The 20184-nt window shown below is 44.5% G+C and overlaps 1 protein-coding gene across 1 annotated transcript; it reads right to left on the minus strand.

Annotated features, from left to right (window-relative positions):
- Window positions 1-7: 7 nt before the first annotated feature.
- On the minus strand, window positions 8-19232 carry cwf19l2 (CWF19 like cell cycle control factor 2). The gene is made up of 19 exons (XM_030381786.1): window positions 19083-19232; window positions 18434-18544; window positions 18207-18338; window positions 17099-17215; window positions 16712-16831; window positions 16339-16438; window positions 13444-13559; window positions 12032-12662; window positions 11483-11711; window positions 10174-10270; window positions 9089-9190; window positions 6717-6845; window positions 6344-6481; window positions 4016-4228; window positions 3650-3766; window positions 3053-3208; window positions 2799-2879; window positions 2304-2405; window positions 8-346 (listed from the first exon to the last, which is right to left on the minus strand). The coding sequence occupies exons 1-19, from the start codon at window positions 19173-19175 to the stop codon at window positions 206-208; spliced, it is 2925 nt and encodes a 974-aa protein (XP_030237646.1). The 5' UTR covers window positions 19176-19232; the 3' UTR covers window positions 8-205.
- Between the last annotated feature and the right edge of the window lie 952 nt (window positions 19233-20184).

The following is a 20184-nucleotide window of genomic DNA, read 5'->3' on the forward strand; positions in this document are numbered from 1 at the left end:
CGACACATTGATCAAAATCCTTTTATTTAAAACATCTAGCATATCAAAATACCTTCATCCCATTCACATCATTTTAAAAGACTGAATGTCTATGTTTATTGGCTTGAGTGCGTTTTGTCACAAAACCTTTCTTCTTGGAATTTTGGAACATACTTGTTAACTAAGTACTACACCAAGTACACCATGCATGTGTGTGTGCATTCAGCTAGCCGTCAGCCTTGGTACAGTCATACGGTTTCCACCACTGAGCGAACTGCAGGACTTTCTTCCTCTGATCGTCAAAGTTCTCCCTGATTGGTTTACGCCAGCGGCGCGGCTCCAGATCCATCATGCCTCCCACCACCTCCTGGTTAATGGGAGAGAGGGAGAGAGGGAGAGAGGGAGAGGGAGATAAATAGAACATAGGGGGAACCAAATGCATTATATTTAGAGTATAAGCATTGACAGACACAATGATATGTTATGGCAGAACAACTTGAGTAAGAGGCACAGAGCCTGGCCTGGATATCAAAAACGTGTACGTCCACACTGGCCGGTCCGGAGCTTTGAATTGAAAATTGTACAGACACATTTGTAGAGTTTGCAGAGTTTGCGTTCATTACATGCTTTCTAGGGCTGTAACGATACACCAACTCACGATTCGGTTTGTGTCATGATTTTTGACCCACGGTTCGATACCTCCCACAATTTTTTTTTAATTTAAAAAGCATTTTATTTAAACAACACAAAATAAATAACTTGGAACACTGAACAGATTTCAACAGAAAGAATACTATTTAAGTATAGAAAAATTAATAAATAAATAACAAAGGATTGCAGTTGGAGGATGCTTGCAGGTAGCCGAAAACCCTCAACTGGTTTTGTGGTTTAGGCTTACGTATTTGGAAATATTAATGTCAAATAAATAATAGTAATTTTAATAGTTTGGTAGCACTAACCCGAGTTCCCGCTAGAAAAAACAGTGCCGGTCAAAGTGACCTGCATAGGTTTCGTTTTTCGTCAAATATCCTTTTATCGCTTCTTATTAGGATATGTAGCTTAAATAATGACATATTCAGGCCGTATAGAATGGAACATGTTTAGTAGCCTAACTTTCAAATAGATGGGAAAAAAAATGAAAGTCTGATTCGCAATAACGAGGCATAGTGTTGCGAGTAGCGTATGTGTGTGCGTGAGAATAGCAGTGTGCGTGTGTGTGTGTGAGTGACGTCAGCGGATGAGCGAGGAGAGCGAGCAGTAGCGTGTGTATGTGTGTGTCTAGAGAAGAAACTAACGAGTCCGGTAGAATAAAGTACCCATCCTGTCAATTATCGGTGGCCTCTTCATTCCGACCTATAAGCAGACCAACTGCCGGTCAAAGCACACAAAACAGTAGAGACAGGGATCACCCAGGCTATTTTTGCGCGCTTGGCCCACTCTGGACAAAAGTTGTTCATATCGCATTAGGACTTCGCAGGCTGTGGAGAAATGCAATCCTCCGTAGCCACGGAGAGCTGTCATCACAGAGAGGGCATCTCGTCGCAGACTTACGGCATCGAAAAGAGGAGTTTAGTCGGCAGACTATTATTTAGACATATTATCAGCAAATTTCAATCAGACCACTTGACCGGAGAGATACAATTTTGTCTGAAGTTAAATTTTTCTATTAGCGGACAAGGGAAACCCTGGCACTAATAGCTCATATCACGTGGCTGGATCTGGACTGGAAGGATAATGGGAGTTAGAAAGGGCGTGTCGCGCTTCTGCCTTCTCACACCGCGAGAGAGGTTCGTGGCTTTGAGTGTCGCGATTTCGGTTTCGATACGCATATCATTACAGCCCTAATGCTTACAGATCCTCGCCTCCGGTAACATGACTGGTTGAAACAAATATTAAGCGAAAGAAAGCGGAACATCTCGTTCCCCCCCAGATTTGAGCCTGTATGCTCAGACTAAGAGACCCCCGCAGTACTAATCAAAACATGATCGTATCGCCTTTATTTAGTCATTTTAGCTCACCCATACGGAAGGAATTTTCTGTACTATACTAGGAGACCGGTTACCAAATGAGATTTACTTGCTGTTTTCAGTTTCCATTTTTCAACATGTGATGTATGTGACTGCACATGGCAAAAAGCCTTCCACTCATGTGTTGTATACATCGATGTGCATTTTACATTTCAGGGTCTGTTGATAGACCAAATCAACAGCTATCAAAAAGGGTTAGACTGAAAAGTGTTAACTCTGTTGACTTTAGAATACAGGCAGCATCATAGATATACTATGTTTAACTCAATGGCTGTTTGTTCGATGTCCGTTACTGACCTTGCCAAAGTAGTGAGGGAACTTCTGCTCGTTCTCAATCACATGAGCGAAGCCGCCCTGCAGTCCAAAGTCCACGGCGAAGTAGGGCAGGCCCCTGGGAACCTGAAGACCGAGACAAATCCTGTTAGAATGCCACCTCAAAATCCCTCCAAAACCACTTATACAGCCTCCATCTTCAGTTAGATCAAAAAAAAAAGAAGGAAGACAAAGAAAACCGTTGGGAGACCGGTCTCATTTTAACCGTCAACCAACAACCTGTGTTGTCTAGATACATTTGTGAATTTCAATATTGGGTCGATATATATAGTGTTCAGTTTGTTATCGTTGAATAATTACTGGTTGTGAAATATGTAATATCGTCTTGGACCCCAGGAAGATTAGCTGGCTCTCAAGGCCTAATCTAACGGGGATACTCTTAATAGAAACAAACATAAACAAATAAACAACGGGAGGATCCAGAGGCATGGGGGACCATGAGCGCCATGCTTTACATACCGCCTGCCGGATATCCTTCGACGAGAGGTTGACCACTTTCTTGTTCATGGCCCACTCCTCGTCACAATCCATGATGGCTTTCTGGAAGAAACACACGGGCCACAGACGCAGAAGTTATTCAAGTACGTTAGATCCCCTCACTGTTCTGTATCTCCAACTTGAGCATGGACCCTGCGGGGCCTTCCACATCAAGGGTTCATCAAGGGTTCATTACATTGTACAAACGGCCTGACAATGCACAGACGGACACACACCTTATAGTATATAGGAGCCATGTCGCCCAGTTCTCGGGGTAGAGGTACGCACTCCAGAACCATGTGCTGCCGTCTGCGCGGGTTCATGTGCGTCTCCATGAAGACGCAGTCCTGGTCCTGGGACTCGAACATGCGCACCAAAGAACGGCGAAACAGCTGAGGACAGAGGAGAGGGACAGCCCCGCAGCTGGAATGAACCGGTCTGTTTTGGTTAAGGAACTAAAGAGGTTGGGGGACGTAAAGGGATCACAGCATGTTGCATGTTAGCTCATTTGTTATCTGGAAGGAACGCTTTAAACCACTAACTTGATAAAGTACCAGTTCGTGGGAAACATTGAGACACGTCGATTTCAACATGGGAAACATTAAGGCGCAGATTTAAATGTACTGGTCAGTGAAATGTAATGTTACTGTAATGTATTGTTCAGTAAAAAAAAAGAAGCCTTTCTCTGTTTTGTGTGTTGCCCGATCCAGGAGATCATTTCTTAGATCCTGATTACTTCACTTCTTATCATACGTCGCCGACGGCCATGACATGTCTGGCGCCCTGAGCAGGGGTGCCTGAAAACAACAAGGAAAAAACGCAGATTGGCTGACCTGCATCTCTGACCAGATGTCCTCGTCCAATCCCGTGGCGGAGCAGTGATGTTGGAGGGGTGAGATGAGACAGTGGCCCTCGGTCATCGACACTCCTGCTGGAAGGCTCAAATACGACTGGACACACAAAGACAAACATGTTCAAGGGCTTCTCGGGGACATGCGTGTCTCTAGAAATAACCTGCCCAACATGACTTTCAAATATATTTTATTATTTTTGAATACACATGTATTTATCTATGGCTGCAGACATCTATACATTGGTAATCAATTCTGGAAAATCCTTAATTTAACGTTTATCCCCGTTTCAATTCTTACTGCCCAGCCGGTCAGCCCGTGTGGGACCGACGACAGCAGCGGCAGTACCTTGGCCCCGATGGCCACGATGAGGTGCTTCTGCAGCTCCTGGCTGTTGAAGCAGCGCGGGCACTGGTCCATGGAGGCGGCCAGCCGCCGGCTCTCCGCCACCGCCTGGCTCCTCATGCGCTCCTCGTCCCGGCCCTCTCCCTCCCGCTGCGCCGCGCTCGACACAAACATGTCGTCCAGCGTGTAGTTGTCGCCGTCCGCCTTGCCCATCATCTGGGAGGGGGGGGGGGGATGGAGAGCGGATGTGGGGGATTAGGTAGAGTTTGACATCAATGAAGGCGGGTGGGTGCATAGAGGAGTTTGGAAAGGTTGTGACGCAAACGCATCGATACAGAGAGACAGAGAGCTGGTGTGTGTTGTATGTATACATGTGCCATGTATTTGATTGGACGCCTGATACAGAGCATTTCATTACAAGCTAAGCGATTCCAGTACTACTCAGTGTTTGTTTTTCTTTCTTTGAGTCCAATCAAGCAGTAAATGCATAAAATGGCACATGAATGTACAAGGATTTTTAAACTTGAATTGATATTCACACTTCATAGTTTTGGCGTTTATTTGTCTTACCTTTGGGTAAATGTAGCCTTGGTTCAGAGACAACGCATGCAAATGACGACGTCATCCTAACATTTAGTGCCTCTTCCATACCATGTCCAGAGTGTGTGGGGGGATGGTGTGTGTGTGTGTGTGTGTCTGTGCACATAAGCTCTGCAATGATTCTACTGTCCATCGCCATGGCAACCGAAAAACGGGTCAGAATCTGTGCATGAGTAAGAGTGAGAGAAATTGAAAGAATGACGCAAGCATGGCTGTAGTGCTGGTCTGTGAAAGAGTGAGAGAGTGTAAGTGAGATTAATTAGCAAGAGTGTGGGTGTATATGCAAGGACGCACGCACACACATTAGTTTTTCCGGCATATCTTTTGAGGTCTTATTTTAAAGTACATCTGCTATGACACTCTGGGATTAATAAAGCGCATTTTGTGTGTGTGTGTGTGTGTGTGTGTGTGTGTGTGTGTGTGTGTGTGTGTGTGTGTGTGTGTGTGTGTGTGTGTGTGTGTGTGTGTGTGTGTGTGTGTGTGTGATGCCACATATCTGTATTATCAGGTCTGTAACCTAAACCTGACTATCGTTATCAGCTACACACACCATGTAGACATGAGCACATATACCATATAACATTTATGAGTATCCCACATATAGGTTGGCGACCAACTGGTTATTGTAAGCATATAACAGACATCATTTGTCAATCCTGGCAAGCAAGCTACAGTATTATGCTTTTGAAAAAGGTGTCGATATATCTCATATGAAACTCCTCCTCGCATCGCTCACAAACCATTCTCATAGAAAATTAGAAATGCCCCCAATGTAATGCATTATGTGTATTACCCCCTCCTAGTCAGCAACAGCAAGTGATTTAGTCATTTGTAAATACATTTGTGGCACTTAAAAATAGTACTTAGTTGTGTAGCATTTTATGCTAGCCAGTTTTGTTGTATATAGGGAATGGGTTAACCTAGCAATAGTTAGTGCTTGGCATTTTGTTCTATGAACATCCTTACTATACCGACAGCAATATATTGTTCCCCTTCTTCTGACAAATCTACTTATTGCAAGTCACTTTGGATTAAAGCGTCTGCTAAAGGCCTTAAATGTAAATTTTATGTGGAATAGTTAGTTAGTTATGGGTTCACAACTAACTAATGTATCATTCTTCAAGTAAGGCACAATGATTTGAGGAATGCCAGAGTGTTCTGGAAAGATGGTACAATTGACACACTGTAGAGACAATGCAATTGTCCCTACAGACCAGAGCATAAATCTATAGCCATGATTGGTGTTGATATTTATAGACGCCCTGCCATGGTAACTGCAGATATATTTTTAGTATCCCTGATTGTAGGTGAGTCCCTGGTTGTGTGTGCGCACGTATGGCCAAAAAAGAGCTTGCACATGAAAGAAACGTCATGTTAATGAATTTGATTTTAAAATCAACATGAGCCCTCTGCAGAGCAGGCATGCGAACACACACTATGTTATGCCCATCGGCGTCACTGCAACTATATGAACCATGACTATATGAGACAGTCCCAGAGAGGGAGCAGTAGAAACAGAAAGTAAAAGACAGAGGAAACGTATAAAGTGGGACGACCAAATGTCTGTATAGTTGAACACACATACACCCACACACACAGTAAAATGAATACATCATCACGATCGCAATGCACAAGGCACTTTATAACCCCATCAACCATCACCTCAGATGCATGTCCAACTCGGTTGACATATTCCTATCGGAGTCTGTGACATTGGGGCCCAACTCTCACCTTGCCAGCCATGCGCGAGTAGAGTGCATTCTGGTCCTGTGGCGTGCTCATCTTCTCCCTGCGGACCATCTCCTGCAGACCCATACTGTCATCATCCTGGAAGTAGCGCACGCGCTCGCCGTCAACGTGAGTCTCAATCTGGGGACGGACAGACAGACCATCAGGGGATGGGGAAGGAAACACAGCCGACAGTCTGGACAAACATCAACACCCTTCTCCCTCACACTGGCCTTTGTTAATCTTCCATTGTGAATCCTAAGGATTGTTATTGGTTGTAACTGTAATAAGGATAGTAGGACACTCAAGGAGCACCAATTTCTGTCCTCTAAAAATAAAACCTCCTGTGCTCCTTCTCTCCCCTCCCCTCCCGTACCGGCTTTCTCTTCCTGCGTCCTCCGTGCGGCTCCTGGGGTTCGGACGGGGCGTTGACAGGCCAGGCCCGGCCCGAGTGGTCCGTCCTGAACAGCAGCACTTCCTTGTCTTCCTCGGATCGCCCTGGAGGCTGAGACCCAGACACACAGACACAAACACAAACACACACACACACAGTTCATTGCTGGGTTCACTCTTGGTTGCCGACAGTCTGGCAGAGAGCTTGAGCACAATTGGACGTATCAAATGGATTGCTTTGGTTCTCAGGTCAACCTTGGTCTCCAGAGGCAGAACAGAGAGAAAAGTGGGTTGAGGGAAATGGCCAGATAAAAGAAAACAGTGGGCGAGAGAGAGAGATAATAACAGACCAGGAGCAGTGGAGAAACATTGGCTGACAGACAAAACTGAATATCCTCTCCGTCTGCTCTGAACCAGCTCATTGGGAACCCATCGGTACCAGGTTTTAAGACCAACACACTGGCATCGTAACAGAAGTCAAGCCCCTACCACAGCCACAGCTACCACAGACAGGGGGGGGGGGGGGGGGGGGGGGGGCAAGGACACAGATCTCAATACAAATTAAGCGGGGAACACAAACATGGAATTATTCCAAGATAATCTTCTGGAGGGGACATCATTAATATAACCAATGCATATAAAATGGTCTGCCTTAACAGCCAGACTAAGAGTGTTATAGTCTGGCTGTAATATTTATTCATACATATTTTAAATAATTAATGTATGGGGAGGGGGGGGGGCAATGCACGAGTATGATGGGCTGTGTACAGTAAGGCCAATATCCGTTATAGTCCCGCTTGACAGAAATCGAAGATATACCTCAGCAATTGACTTATCCTGGTTCCTAGCTTACTGAACATTTGCATTTACGCAACTATTCATAAACGCCAATATTAATTTTGCAAGACCTCATGTGTGCATTTATGTTTGATAATCAAAAGGTCCTTGAAGCTTTTTCACAAGACCATCAATTTAAAAGCATTAATACAAAAACAATCCTAAACCAACTGAATGCTATATATGCCAACTCCCTTCTTCGTAAAAAATAAATAATGGAATAGCCAATTTTTCCTCGATAAACTAAATGGGGAAGGGATTAAAACTGATTTTGTTTAAATCCGTCAGATTATTAAATTGAGTATGATTATTTCTGACATGGGAATTTTACCTATTTATACTCAGTACCGAATGAGATTACAATAACTACAGAACGAAAGACTGTCCAAATGTTCTGGCTCAACATTGCGGCAGATTGCGTTGTGTTTTGTGTGTTGGAGAATATCGCAGTAACGCAACAGCGGTGCTTGGCCGATCTGCGCACTTCACGCATTGCGCGTCACGGCGAAAAGAACACGGATGGCTATAACGGAGGCGTCAAGCTCCCTGCAAACGGCAGCGCGCTGGTCGGTAATGGGCTGCCACTTGCGCGTGCATGTGTGAAGCCATAAAAAGATAACTAAGTAGATCGATGGATGTATACTTTATTGATCCCCATCAATGAAATTCAAAAGGCATCAGGGGGACAACGCTGCAGTGGGAAGAGTTGTCCCAGTCCAACGTGGATCTCTGGCTGTTTACTACTGCGCTATTGGCACACAGATCTCCCTCTGCTCCACCCCCGTCCCGTCTCCCCACTGCCCCCTTTTACCAAATAACATTCACGCACGTGCTCACACAAACACACAACCTCACCCACACCCCACCCGCCCTCTGAGTGGCTCTGTAGGAGACGAGCGCTGATTTAGACATTTGTTTCCCCATTCAGTTCTCCTGGAGGTCAGACTCTGTGGAGACACTCCCGTACGTCGTGTCATAGGATAAAAACAAAGTTTTGAAAAACAGAGCAGGACGTAGCAGAAGCTATTTAGATTAATTTTAAGGCGAGTGTCTGGAGAGAGAGATGGATGCCCTCAGGATGTCTCCATGCGTAATAAAGTAGATTTAGGGCCGCATGTGTTTGGATTATGGCTCAGATAAGAGGAATGGAGAGACAGACTTCTTAGAGAGAGAGAGCGAGAGCAAGAGTGTGTCTGTCTACCCCCTTAACCGTGTTGGGCTAAACATGTGTGTAGTTTGACATTGTACATGAACTGGGTCTGAAAAGGTTATCTCCATTTGTTGATGTTCACACTCATCTTGATATACATCAAAGAGTGGGGGTCCATTATTAGGTTTGGATAAATCAGATGCCAACATCCTCCAGAGGCCCTCGTCGTGCCTATCCCACCAACCAAATATGTCCTCTTGGAGTTACATTCTTCCATCAACTCTGATGACATTTAAATGACCTCCGGATTGATAAAGAAAGGGGAGTATGTGTCGTAGCCCTCATTTATCTTCATGCAGTCTGTTTACCTGGCTTGCTCTGGCGGCATTCGCCTGTTGCAGTCTGGTTGCGTGGTTTTCTTTGGCTTTACGAGCGAGCTCCATCTGGGATTTGAGCTTGTCTACCAGGGCCTTGAGGACACCAACATAAAAACATCCATTAACACATGCTCAAATAAAAACACTCGTCTTACTAAAGATCACCGTCCTGTGCGTCCTAAACGGAATGGCATTCCGCGCACAAAAGGAAGGAAATACATTTACACTGATGAACCCGCACGGTTACCATTCACTCATACAACTAAAGTCACCCTTGGTGCAAAAGACATGGAAAAACAGCCTTATGTACAAAGCATGCCCCCTAAAATGTCCAACACAAATAATGATTGTTATTTAAGGCAATTATTAGTAAAATGCCTTGATTGTAGTATGAATGGCATGGCCTGACATTTATTGGGAAAAGCTTTTGAATGATGTTCAACTTAAACACGCGTTTCAGAAATACGGAAATTGGTAAAAAAAATAATCCTAAAAGATAGCACATGATTCACTAAAAGATCCCCATAGTCATTGTTGCTTTGACAGTTAAAACCAGGAAGAGGGATAGGGGGTGGCGTCTATGGATGGATAACAAATGATTAGACCAACATCCAACCACTGGAGACACTTCTCCTAAAAGCAAAAGTTGATATCGTTCTTAGCCTCCTTCTCTTCTAATGATGACTAATGGGAGTTTTCAAAAGGAAGATAGAGGGAGACATTAGAAAGGACACTGTGGCCATTCAAGAGACATTTACTTCCTGGCTCATTTACGGTCTCATTTATAGCCATTATTATTCACAAAAATGTGACTGAAAATTGTGCTGATTGTGAAAGCCATGTTTGATTAAAACATTTTTAAAGTATTACATTTTAGAGTGACTAAATGTTATCATAAGAGAAGGTGATTTCTCCTAAAATGATTCTTAGTCAACTTCCTGAAGCCAGAATTGTAAGAGTGACTGACTTGTTTTCAGCTAAACTCCGTGAGATAGAGATAGCATGAAACATACAGCTCCCATTTTGTCAACAGTATCCTATGAGTTTCAATGTTGGACGGAAAAGGACCAACTCACCGTGTTCCCCATGATCTCTGCCTTCACCAGCTTGGCTCCCAGCTTGTTCATCTCCTCATCTGTGAGCAGTGGAAGCTCCTCTTCTTCACTCTCCTCACTATAGAACAATAGTGACCAAGTTGTGCGATTTTGTAACAACCAATGTTCAGACTGAATCTTGTATGACAGAGGACACGCCATGGCATTAAGTCGAGCCAATCAGAAGCATCCCCCACATCATTCTTTGTTTTCTAAGAGACGGTGCTGCTGTGTGGCGTGTCCATCTCCTCGTATCTGTCCGGGGGAGAGAGGTGGACGGAAACTTTCCTCTCTATTAAAGCACACCCACATATTTGCAGACAACCACTTCGTCAATTATAACAGTGGGGTGGTTTGATGCTGAAGTTCTCGTTCTATTATTTGCTAGGGTTCCCATTAACTTTAGACGTTCCCAACTCCCTGCATAGAGCCCTGCCTGGGGAGCACCTGAACCGAGGGTGGGGGGGGAGGCATTGTTCTGGCCTATTACACTCCTAATGGCCTCACTCTGCCGTGGCTGCAAGACGGCACGATTGGCTCTCCATGCTGCCGGGCCTTCAGACGCCGGGTTACCTAAACAACTTAGCCTAATGAGGTGCATCAAGGAAAGAGTCTGGCGGCACCCGGGGCTACCACGGTCACAGCAGGGAGACAGCGGTAGAGACACCAGCCTGATGCACTTATGGATGAATGCAGCCACCGACGACAAAAACAGCAATTGGGGAATGTATGATCTTATGATGTTCGGTTATCTGACGACCACTGCGAGGGAGGCGCGCGGGTCAGGGGAGGGGGTTGTATTGATGTTTACTGAACTGAGGGAATAGGATTTAACAGCTTCGTGACGCTGGGGCTCCATTAGGAACACACTAGGGATGCACCCAAAATTCGGTTTCAGCTTTCGGCCAAAACCAAAACCAAAAACTTTTGGTTTCAGTATATTCGGTTTCGGCCAAGAATTTTCATTTCGGTGCATCCCTAGAACACACTAGCTGTTAGGAATGAGTGGAAGAAGCCCACAAACAGAAGGTAGGGCTGAACAGCCGGTAAGAATAACTTATTTTTGTGTAACAGCTGCAGTCGGTAGTCAGAGAAAAGGACAAGAAATTGACAGGAAAGCAGCACTTGGAGAACAGGAAAGGGCAAACAGAGTGTGAGTGAGTGAGAATCTTGTTCAAGGTGTATACTCTTAGGCACAATGGGAATGGAGAATGACTAAGGCAATTGGTTCGAGAGAAAACTAAAACTCATTTAGCCGTTAAGGCTCGCTTAATTGAGCCTTGTCACTGACCTTGAGGATGTGACTGCTGCCTTGTTCCCATGGTGAGCCGTCGCAGTAACCATCCTATCCCCGTGATGTGGTGCTGTTGGTCTGTCGGTTCCCTGGGCCGGGCCGCTCTCTCTCCTTGAGGGGGGAACACCGTGGTGCTGACGCACCGTCTTCGGGGAGTCCTCGTCGTCGGAGCTGGGCTTCAGGAAGGCCTTGGAGAGACGAGCAGGATCTGGTGCTGACCTGCGAACTGAACATGGAAAGGGATCCACTCTGTTACAGCAAACTTTCAACGTAGAGCGTGTTGCACACGAGACAAGCCACGATTTGACATCCGTCGTACTCCGTGTTCTATATAACGGGTCCCCATTGGGTCACAATGGATGGCGCTGCCATGCGTGCCAATTCTGATATGTTCACTCACAAAGCCTATCAAGCGTTAATGCGGAAGGGGGGCGGATTATCGTGTTTATAATATATACATAAAACATGCCCCTTGAACAATAGTGCTTAAAAAAACGTGTATGTTTTTGCAATCAAACATAAAATAATACACCAAACTTGACCCACCTCCACCGTCCTCATCTTCTGAGGGCTTGAGGAAACGGCCTTTCAACGACCCAAGGGACAGGGGAGGGGTGTGCCGGCTGCGTCCAGGGGAGGAGTCTTCTCGGCAGGACGGACGATCGCCACGCGGGGCTCTGTCAGAACCCCCAGACCGGCCTCCATCCCTCTCCCTGGGCCCGTCTCTGTATCTCTCCCTGTCTCTGTCTCCCTCTCTGTCCGGGTCTGTACGTCTGTTATTGGCCCTCTCCCTCTCTCTGGGCCGTTCCTCGTCTCGGTCCATGCTCCTGCGTCTTCGCTCCCCGTCCCGGTCATCCTCTCCTCTGTGCCGGTCCCTGCTGCGGTCCCTCTCTCTGAAGCGTCCTTCACCCGGGCCTCTTTCCCGCTCGCTCCCCTGTTCCCTCGGCGAGCCACTTCTCTCCCAACGCTTGCCGCCATCTCGAGGAGATGTGTCTCGCTCCCTCTCATTTCGTCCCCAGCCCTCTCTGTCGGCCGTGTCCCCCTCTCCCCTCCTCCAGCTGTCCCTGTCTCCTCTCCTCCAGTTCCCCCTCCCCATGCCCCTGTTCCCCCCTCTCCTCGGTGCCCCATAGGCCGCTTCTTCCGCCTCTGCCAGACGCTTCTGGAACTCCTCCATGGACTATGAGGAGAAGAAACAACAGTTAATTCATTTATTAACATTAATATCAAAATGAACAGGTCGTTGAAACGCAAATACAGATGGGCTCTTGCTGATCATTAGAAGCTGCCCAAAATAATCCTGCGAGAGGTTTCGCAGAGAAAAATAGGTAAAGCCGTCAAAAGTTTCCGAAGGATGTTTCACAGATAACCCACAGACAAGGTACACCATATCTTTTAAGTACCTCACTGCACTGTCAGCAGTGTTGTGAGAGCACAGCAGTGAAATGACAGTCACAGCATTCAGTAGAGCCCTTGAAAAATAACTGTGCTGGTGCATGTGCGTTCATGTGTGTGTCAGAGAGATAGACAGGATGAAGGAGACATTGGAACAACACACAGCCATTAGAGCCAACAATTCCGTCAGAATTTGGCAAAGCCCATCCAAGTGGATGTCAAAAAAAATACAGAGATCTATGCATATGTGTATGCAAATGTTTGATTTAAAAAAAACAGACTATTTAAATCCTAGGCAAACAGTAAACCTGATTTAGTCAATTTGATTGAAGGGTAAGTTCTTGACACAAGTAGGGTTAGGAACCGCTCTGGCCAAACCACCTGGGAATGTGGAGAAGAGGACCATACAATGCAGCAATGCCTTGTCTGCCCCCTACTTCCCAACCAGTGCAGCACAAAGGATCTTGCCGTGTTCAATAAAAACGCAAAGGCCTGTGTAAAGAAATGGGAAACTGTCATATTGCCAACCAGCTTCAGCTTTGTGTGTGCGTGCCTGTGTGTCTCACCCCGTATCTCTGGGCCACTATTTCGTTCAGGCTGCAATTATCTCTCTCTGCCTGCTCCCTCATCCTCTGGTAGCTCTTCTTCAACCAGCTCAGACCGCCATCGTTGACTGCAGACACTAGGAGGAGAGGGAACACTTGAATCAAGGCATGCACGCAGTTTCATTAATAGAAATGTATTAACATTATCCTTGATGTTATTGCTAGAACACACATATGCCCGAATATATAATCGTGATGCATAGCGTGGTCATAATCATTATGCCTTTTACACATCCATATGTAAATAATCAACAACAAAAATGCACTAAACAACCAACAGAACAGAATACGCTCAAGTAAAAGCGGGAAAATCTCAGCAATAAATATAATCGGGAATCAGGGGGTGAGTCTCTTGACAAACTTAAGTGCTAAAAGGGGAAGAACACCACCCAGCCTTCCTCTCTCGGGGGACACACACCAATGGCATATTCCAGAAAGATCCCAATGATTTGTGCTGATGTGGGGAGTCTATCTCAATTTAATATCTGATTAAACAGATTGATCATGTTATCAAGCTGGAAACAACCCAATCTATAAAAGCGAGGTAGAGGTGATGCATATATATTGTTCCCAGACACGCAGCATCTGACATCAATTACATTTGCTACACCTGGCATTAACCAGTGACCATGTTTGATCAGGTTTTTCTTGCAGGCTCAATAGGTAAATAGTCAAGCAAACAACGGGCCCAAGTATAAATCACAGAGATTTTATCCACAACAAGCCAAAATGTTGGATTAGGATATAATTATAATTAAAATCCAGATTAATGGACAATCAACAGTTGCTAAGCAACAGCCACAGCCAAAATGGCTGCTGTGGTGCAGACAATTTTAAAGGTCCCATGGCATGCTACTTTATTGATGCTTTAATATAGATATTAGTGGGCCCCTAACACAGTATTTGAAGATGTTCCCGAAACGTTCCTGAAATTCAGTGGTCCAGAATTACAGCCAAATGTGCCGCTTTGGTGTCTGTAGCTTTAAGGCAAATGAGTAGGAGAGAGGCGGGTCAAGGAGGAGGGTGGGGGTGTGGCCCTGAGCAGCTTGCGGCCACGTTACCATGCGCTCTGTTTACAGTGGATGTATCGCAATGGCGAGGCGCGCACAGCCTTTAGCCGTGTTCTGTAAATATTCTACAACACTCCCGGTGCTCAGGCGGGATTCCTGGAGCTCTATATCTTAATAATATAATTTAATACCTAGATATCTATATCATATAATACATATTATCACCAAGGCCGCCTTAATGCACGGGCTTACCTGGGCTGAAGCCCCTGGGCCTACGACGATCAGGGGGTCTATCTTGAGCTGCACATGTAAATGTGTTTTCTTTTATTTATTTTCTTTATGATAGGCCCCCCCGATTGGCGTAGGCCCAAGACAATGTGATTTTTTTGTTTGGGGCTTACAAAGATCAGAGGCCTATCATGAGCCAAGAAAAAAGGAGGCCACTATGGGGTGACGCGGGCACCCCCTAGTGGTAGCTGGGCCCAGTGGCCACTTGACACCGCAGCCACAGTCCAAATCAGCACGCCTGAGCTTCCATTTTTCAAAGACGAGCAGGATACCTTGTGTTCGTTTACCACCGAATGCAAGTTTTAGCCATGGGGGACGATAGGCAGGCTAGGGGAACTCATATTAATGTTAGAAAACCTCATAAAGTGAGATTTCCATGCCATGGGACCTTTAATATTTGGTTGTGCATCCCTGAGCATCTAATGTGCTTTTGATTAACTGATATGAATAGCCTTGCATCAGTCTTGGAGTTTTCACAGCTGTATTTTCAGAGTGTTATCAGATCACCAGAGAAGCATTTGAATGGAAGACAACCTAGATTAGATTAGATTAGAAAACTTTATTTATCCCAAAATGGGCAATTTCGTTCACAGTTTCCAGTCTCACATAATAGATTACTTAATAAATACCTATAAAAATACAATAAATACCTATAAGACAAAGACACTGAAACAGGCTCATTATTATATAAATACCCCTTTCTTTATTATTCCCTATATTTGTTGGACTGTTTTTTCCTCTCTGTTATGTTATGTTACAGTCTGACCCATTGGGCCGGTCTGGAGAGATGGACACGGCCAAAACAATCTCTCCTCCATTGTATTGGTCAAGGGTATCGAGTTCGGATATTTTCAGAACTCGTTGAGCATTTTTTCTCAAGACAGCCGCATATGGCCTTTTCATTGGCTTCATGGCCTCTAACAATTGAGAGAAGATGCAGGTGCACAGAAAAAAAATATGTGAAAGGGTGCACGTAACTTTTTTTAGAGAGTTACTCAGGTGAGTACCATGAGATGATGTTTGGTACTCACCCCACACGTAGCGTTGTTTAATTAACATCTGATGTTTCGAAACTTGCCCAGCTTCAAAAAGCAGATCCCATTTTCAATGCAACAAGATGGTGTCGACGGGTGAACTACTGATGGTATTGTGTGTATAAAATGTCCTTTTTAATAAACAATCTTTACACTTACAAAGTTATCAATACCTTGTTTTATATGTTAAGACCCTTATTATACTACCAAAGAAGAGTCGGGCTACTTCTAGCCTTTGAAGTGGTTTAAAAAAACGATTTAGCTTTTACCATAACACATGCCCCCATAGTTCCAAGTTTATAGCGTTTTGGTAGAATCGGCTAAAAACAGCCAACTTAAGAATGCGTCTATACACGCTTTTTTGTTCCCAAAGGTACATTCCAACTCGTTATCATACTAAACATATCCCAGATCCATTTTACACCGGATTTGTCCTTTAATGTACATTGGGATCTCTGCAAAGTTTTCAGTTTCGTCTTTGAGAATAATGTGTAAAATGCTGCTGAATGGATCGCTACTACTACCTCTTTTGGCCTCAGCAACCGCAACAGCGTTCTTCTCTGGGGGCAGACCGCTTCCTCCGTCCTTCCAAAACGGGTTTAGCTCCAGCTTGTGCAGACCCGCCTGGAGACAACATGAACCTTGTTTCAGCTATTCTATGCAAGCTTTGCCCACAAAATAGATGATGGTGATGCACAATTGACTCTTGAACATAAAAAGCACAAATATACATTAAATGTACACGTTGTACCTTTGGAGCTATAGATCCCTATTGGGTCAAAAAACAAATAGGATACAGAAATAATATACAGACAAGAACTACATTATTTACTCCACCCATGCAAGGGGCTAACCATTATGTGCAATAGATATGGTTGCACACACATCGACACCCACCTGTTCGATAGCCTCGGCTTTGGACTTCTCCTCCCCTTTCAGCCGGTCTTTTTCAGCTCGCCTCTCTGTTGTCGATGTGGTTTTCATTGCCAGAAAGTCAAAGGTCATCCACTCGTCTCGCTGTAGAGAGAAGCAATGGACAGACCAGCAGGAAAGGTTACAATGACATCACTTAGTCATTCTTCTTCTTGGGCATTCTTTCCGTTCATCTCAAACCCAAAGTAGCAATACATCTGCTACCTGCTTAGCTAATATGAACTACGGGGGAACGTCCATCTTTTGGGAACATCTTTCATGACACTGAGGTATCCACTATTGTAAAAATTGTGACAGTTAAAACGGGACTTCTTTGTGTACGTATCTGCAGTAAGGATAAGAGTGCGTTACCTTGGCATCCTGGGCTGGACTACGGCTGCTCTCTGCAGCCTTGGCCTCTGCCGGAATCTTCCAGCCTTTAACCGTTTCTGGCTGGGGCTGGGCCTCCACCCACTCCTCCTCTGAGTCCTTAGATTCAGAGAGATAAGAAAATACAAAAAGAGGGTGAATAATAGCTTCATGGAAAAACAGATCTTGAATGGCTTCAATATGTTTTCAAAGTAAAAAAAAAATAACAAATGAAATAAATATATTAATATATATTTATATCATATATACATATCACATATTCACAACATCACCCAGACTGCATTCTTCCACCTCCGCAACATCGCCAGACTCCACTCACTGACCCAATCCAGCACTGAAATCCTAGTTCACTCATTTGTCACATCACGCATAGACTACTGCAACGCCCTCCTCACCGGACTCCCCGCCAAACTCATCAACAGACTGCAGATCATTCAGAACTCAGCCGCCCGGATCATCACCCGCACCAAATCATCTGACCACATCACCCCTGTCCTCATCCAACTTCACTGGCTCCCAGTACACTACAGCATCCAATACAAAACCCTACGCCTCACCTACAAAGCTCTCCACAACCTAGCCCCCAGTTACCTCTGTGACCTCCTCCAAGAATACACTCCCTCCCGCTCAACCTCTGCTGGACTACTATGTCCCCACATCAGGACTCAATACAATGGGTGCCCGGTCATTCAGCTGTTCAGCACCCAGGCTCTGGAACTCCCTCCCCCCACACATAAATCAGTCAGACACCATTACAACCTTCAAGTCACAACTCAAAACTCCCCCGTTCAAACTCGCACACAACGTCTAACTGAAAAATAACTATTGTTATTTTTTTCCACAATGTCTTGTTTTTTTAAACGATTTATGATAACTTTATGCTCTGTAAGGTGACCTTGGGTGCCTTGAAAGGCGCCTCTAAATTAAATGTATTATTATTATTATTATTATTATTATTATTATAAATGTTCTTTGAAAAATATTTCTCTCTCATTAACTTTATCATTGCCTTCATTGGAGAAAACCTGGTTGCATGGTCTGCTGTTGGTAAGCATTAGTAACAATGCATCGCATCATGGGGAGCTCATACCTCGGAGCTGTCACTGCAGCCATCTCCCGTCCCTGCTCTCTTCTCTTTCTTATCTCTCTTCTTCTTCTTCTCCTTCTTGGCCTTTTTAGACTTTTTCTCTTTCTTCCTCTTCTTGCTCTTGAGAGAGTCTTCCTGTAAAATGATCGGATGAAAAAAAATGGTGTTTATAGTTACTTTCAAGCTAAATAGACGACATAAACAAACGACATAAACAGACAACATCTGACCTGTCCTATCTGCTTCAATCGTTGGTCGAGCTCAGGGAGCATCCAGGTGTCTTCTCCCCTCAGCTTCTTCAGCTCCTTTTTCTTCTCCTCCCTCTCATAACACTGCTTGGCCTGAATATACAGGAAACAAACGACATAGCTGTGACAGGCATAAACGGCATTGAAAATCGCATTATGTCATCTTTCACCTTTGAGATCCGAACGAGTATTCATGTATGTATAATTGACTTAAGCTAATGAAAGGGTAAATACAAAGAAATCGTTATGCATGTTAAGATCTCACAAACGCACAAGGGGCACAACAAGGTGTATATAAAACAAGCTCTGTACCCAAACTTCCAATCAAATATTGACTCATTCATGCACGACTACCAATCTTAATGCTGCATTAGTATCCTCGGTGGCCTGGTTTGGTTGATTCTTTTTGAGTGATTCTAAAGGACTCTAGATTAGTAACCATTGCAACAATGTACTTTTAAAAAGGAAGAAATTAAATAGTTGTTCCTGCTGGCACTGTTAGCCATTAGCATTCGTTTAAGTTATGGTACGTTGTTGCTTAACGAACACAATGATTCAGCCGACAACAACAGTCTGTCACACCAACTTGACCAAATCTAGGGTAAAGCTTGAGTAAATTATCGGTTCTGACCTTTTCAACCACTTCTTGACGAGCTTTTCTTTTATTTTCCTTTCTGTCTTCGATTGAATTCTCGCTTTCAAAGCTTGCTCCAAAGGCAGCCATGGTGCTGTCGTAAATGTGTTTTCATAAGTGTCGTAAATATGTTTTCATAGGTGTCGTAAATAATTTACCACTACTTGCGACTTCTGCAGGAAGGTCTCTCGTCGCGTAGGGAGGGCATGAGGGAGGGGCGTTGATTCAGCGACGCCGCAATGCTTCGGCCGTTCGATGCAAGACGTCAACGTGGCCGCCATATTGGAGAGGTAAAGACTGGTCTGTAAACCAAATACAAGTAAACGGGGGGGGGGGAACGGCGGGTTTTCTGGATTGTTATGTAACGCGTACATTTCTTAACCAATTTAAAGTAGACACTTCTCAATGTGACAATGTGGTAGAAATTAACCTTACATTCTATGTTGAACTATGATTATTATGAGGCCTACATATCATATAGATACTTTAATAGTGGAAAACAGCTGATCACCTTTAGCCTAGATGTTATTTGCCATGTGGCACCAGTGAGTGAGTCCAGTCCATTCCCATCTGATGTGTCACACCAGTAAGAGAGTCCAGTCTACTCCCATTATGATGGACTCTCTGAAGACAATGCTTATATTCACACGTGTGCATCATCTCTGTTTGTATAAGGATAATATATGTTCTAAGGTCACATTGGGATCCAGAAGACATGAGAATATGCTGACATCCACACAGTATGACCCAGAAAAACATTCTATGCACATCAATATTTGATGAAAGTCCAACTTTGTATTGTGTAAAGGATTGGGGATATAAGGAGCTGTCCGGGATTCATTCGGCAGTGTGTATTCGCGAATACCATTCGGCTTAGTTGTCTCTCGTTTGCGGGCGGCAATGAACTCTCCATCTATACTTGACCTGGACTCTCCGATTCCTCTTTGCTTATAGCTAGTTGAAGTGAATTAGATAAGTTGTTATTATTAGTGCCACAACAACCAATTATTTTCACTTTTGTGAGTTGAATTATAACATGTGGATACAGCCTGCATGAAATAAAAAGGTCACAGGCATTAACCAGCATGCGCTTTTTGTA

Source organism: Gadus morhua, chromosome 16 (genome assembly GCF_902167405.1).
Source record: "Gadus morhua chromosome 16, gadMor3.0, whole genome shotgun sequence".
NCBI lineage: Eukaryota > Metazoa > Chordata > Actinopteri > Gadiformes > Gadidae > Gadus > Gadus morhua.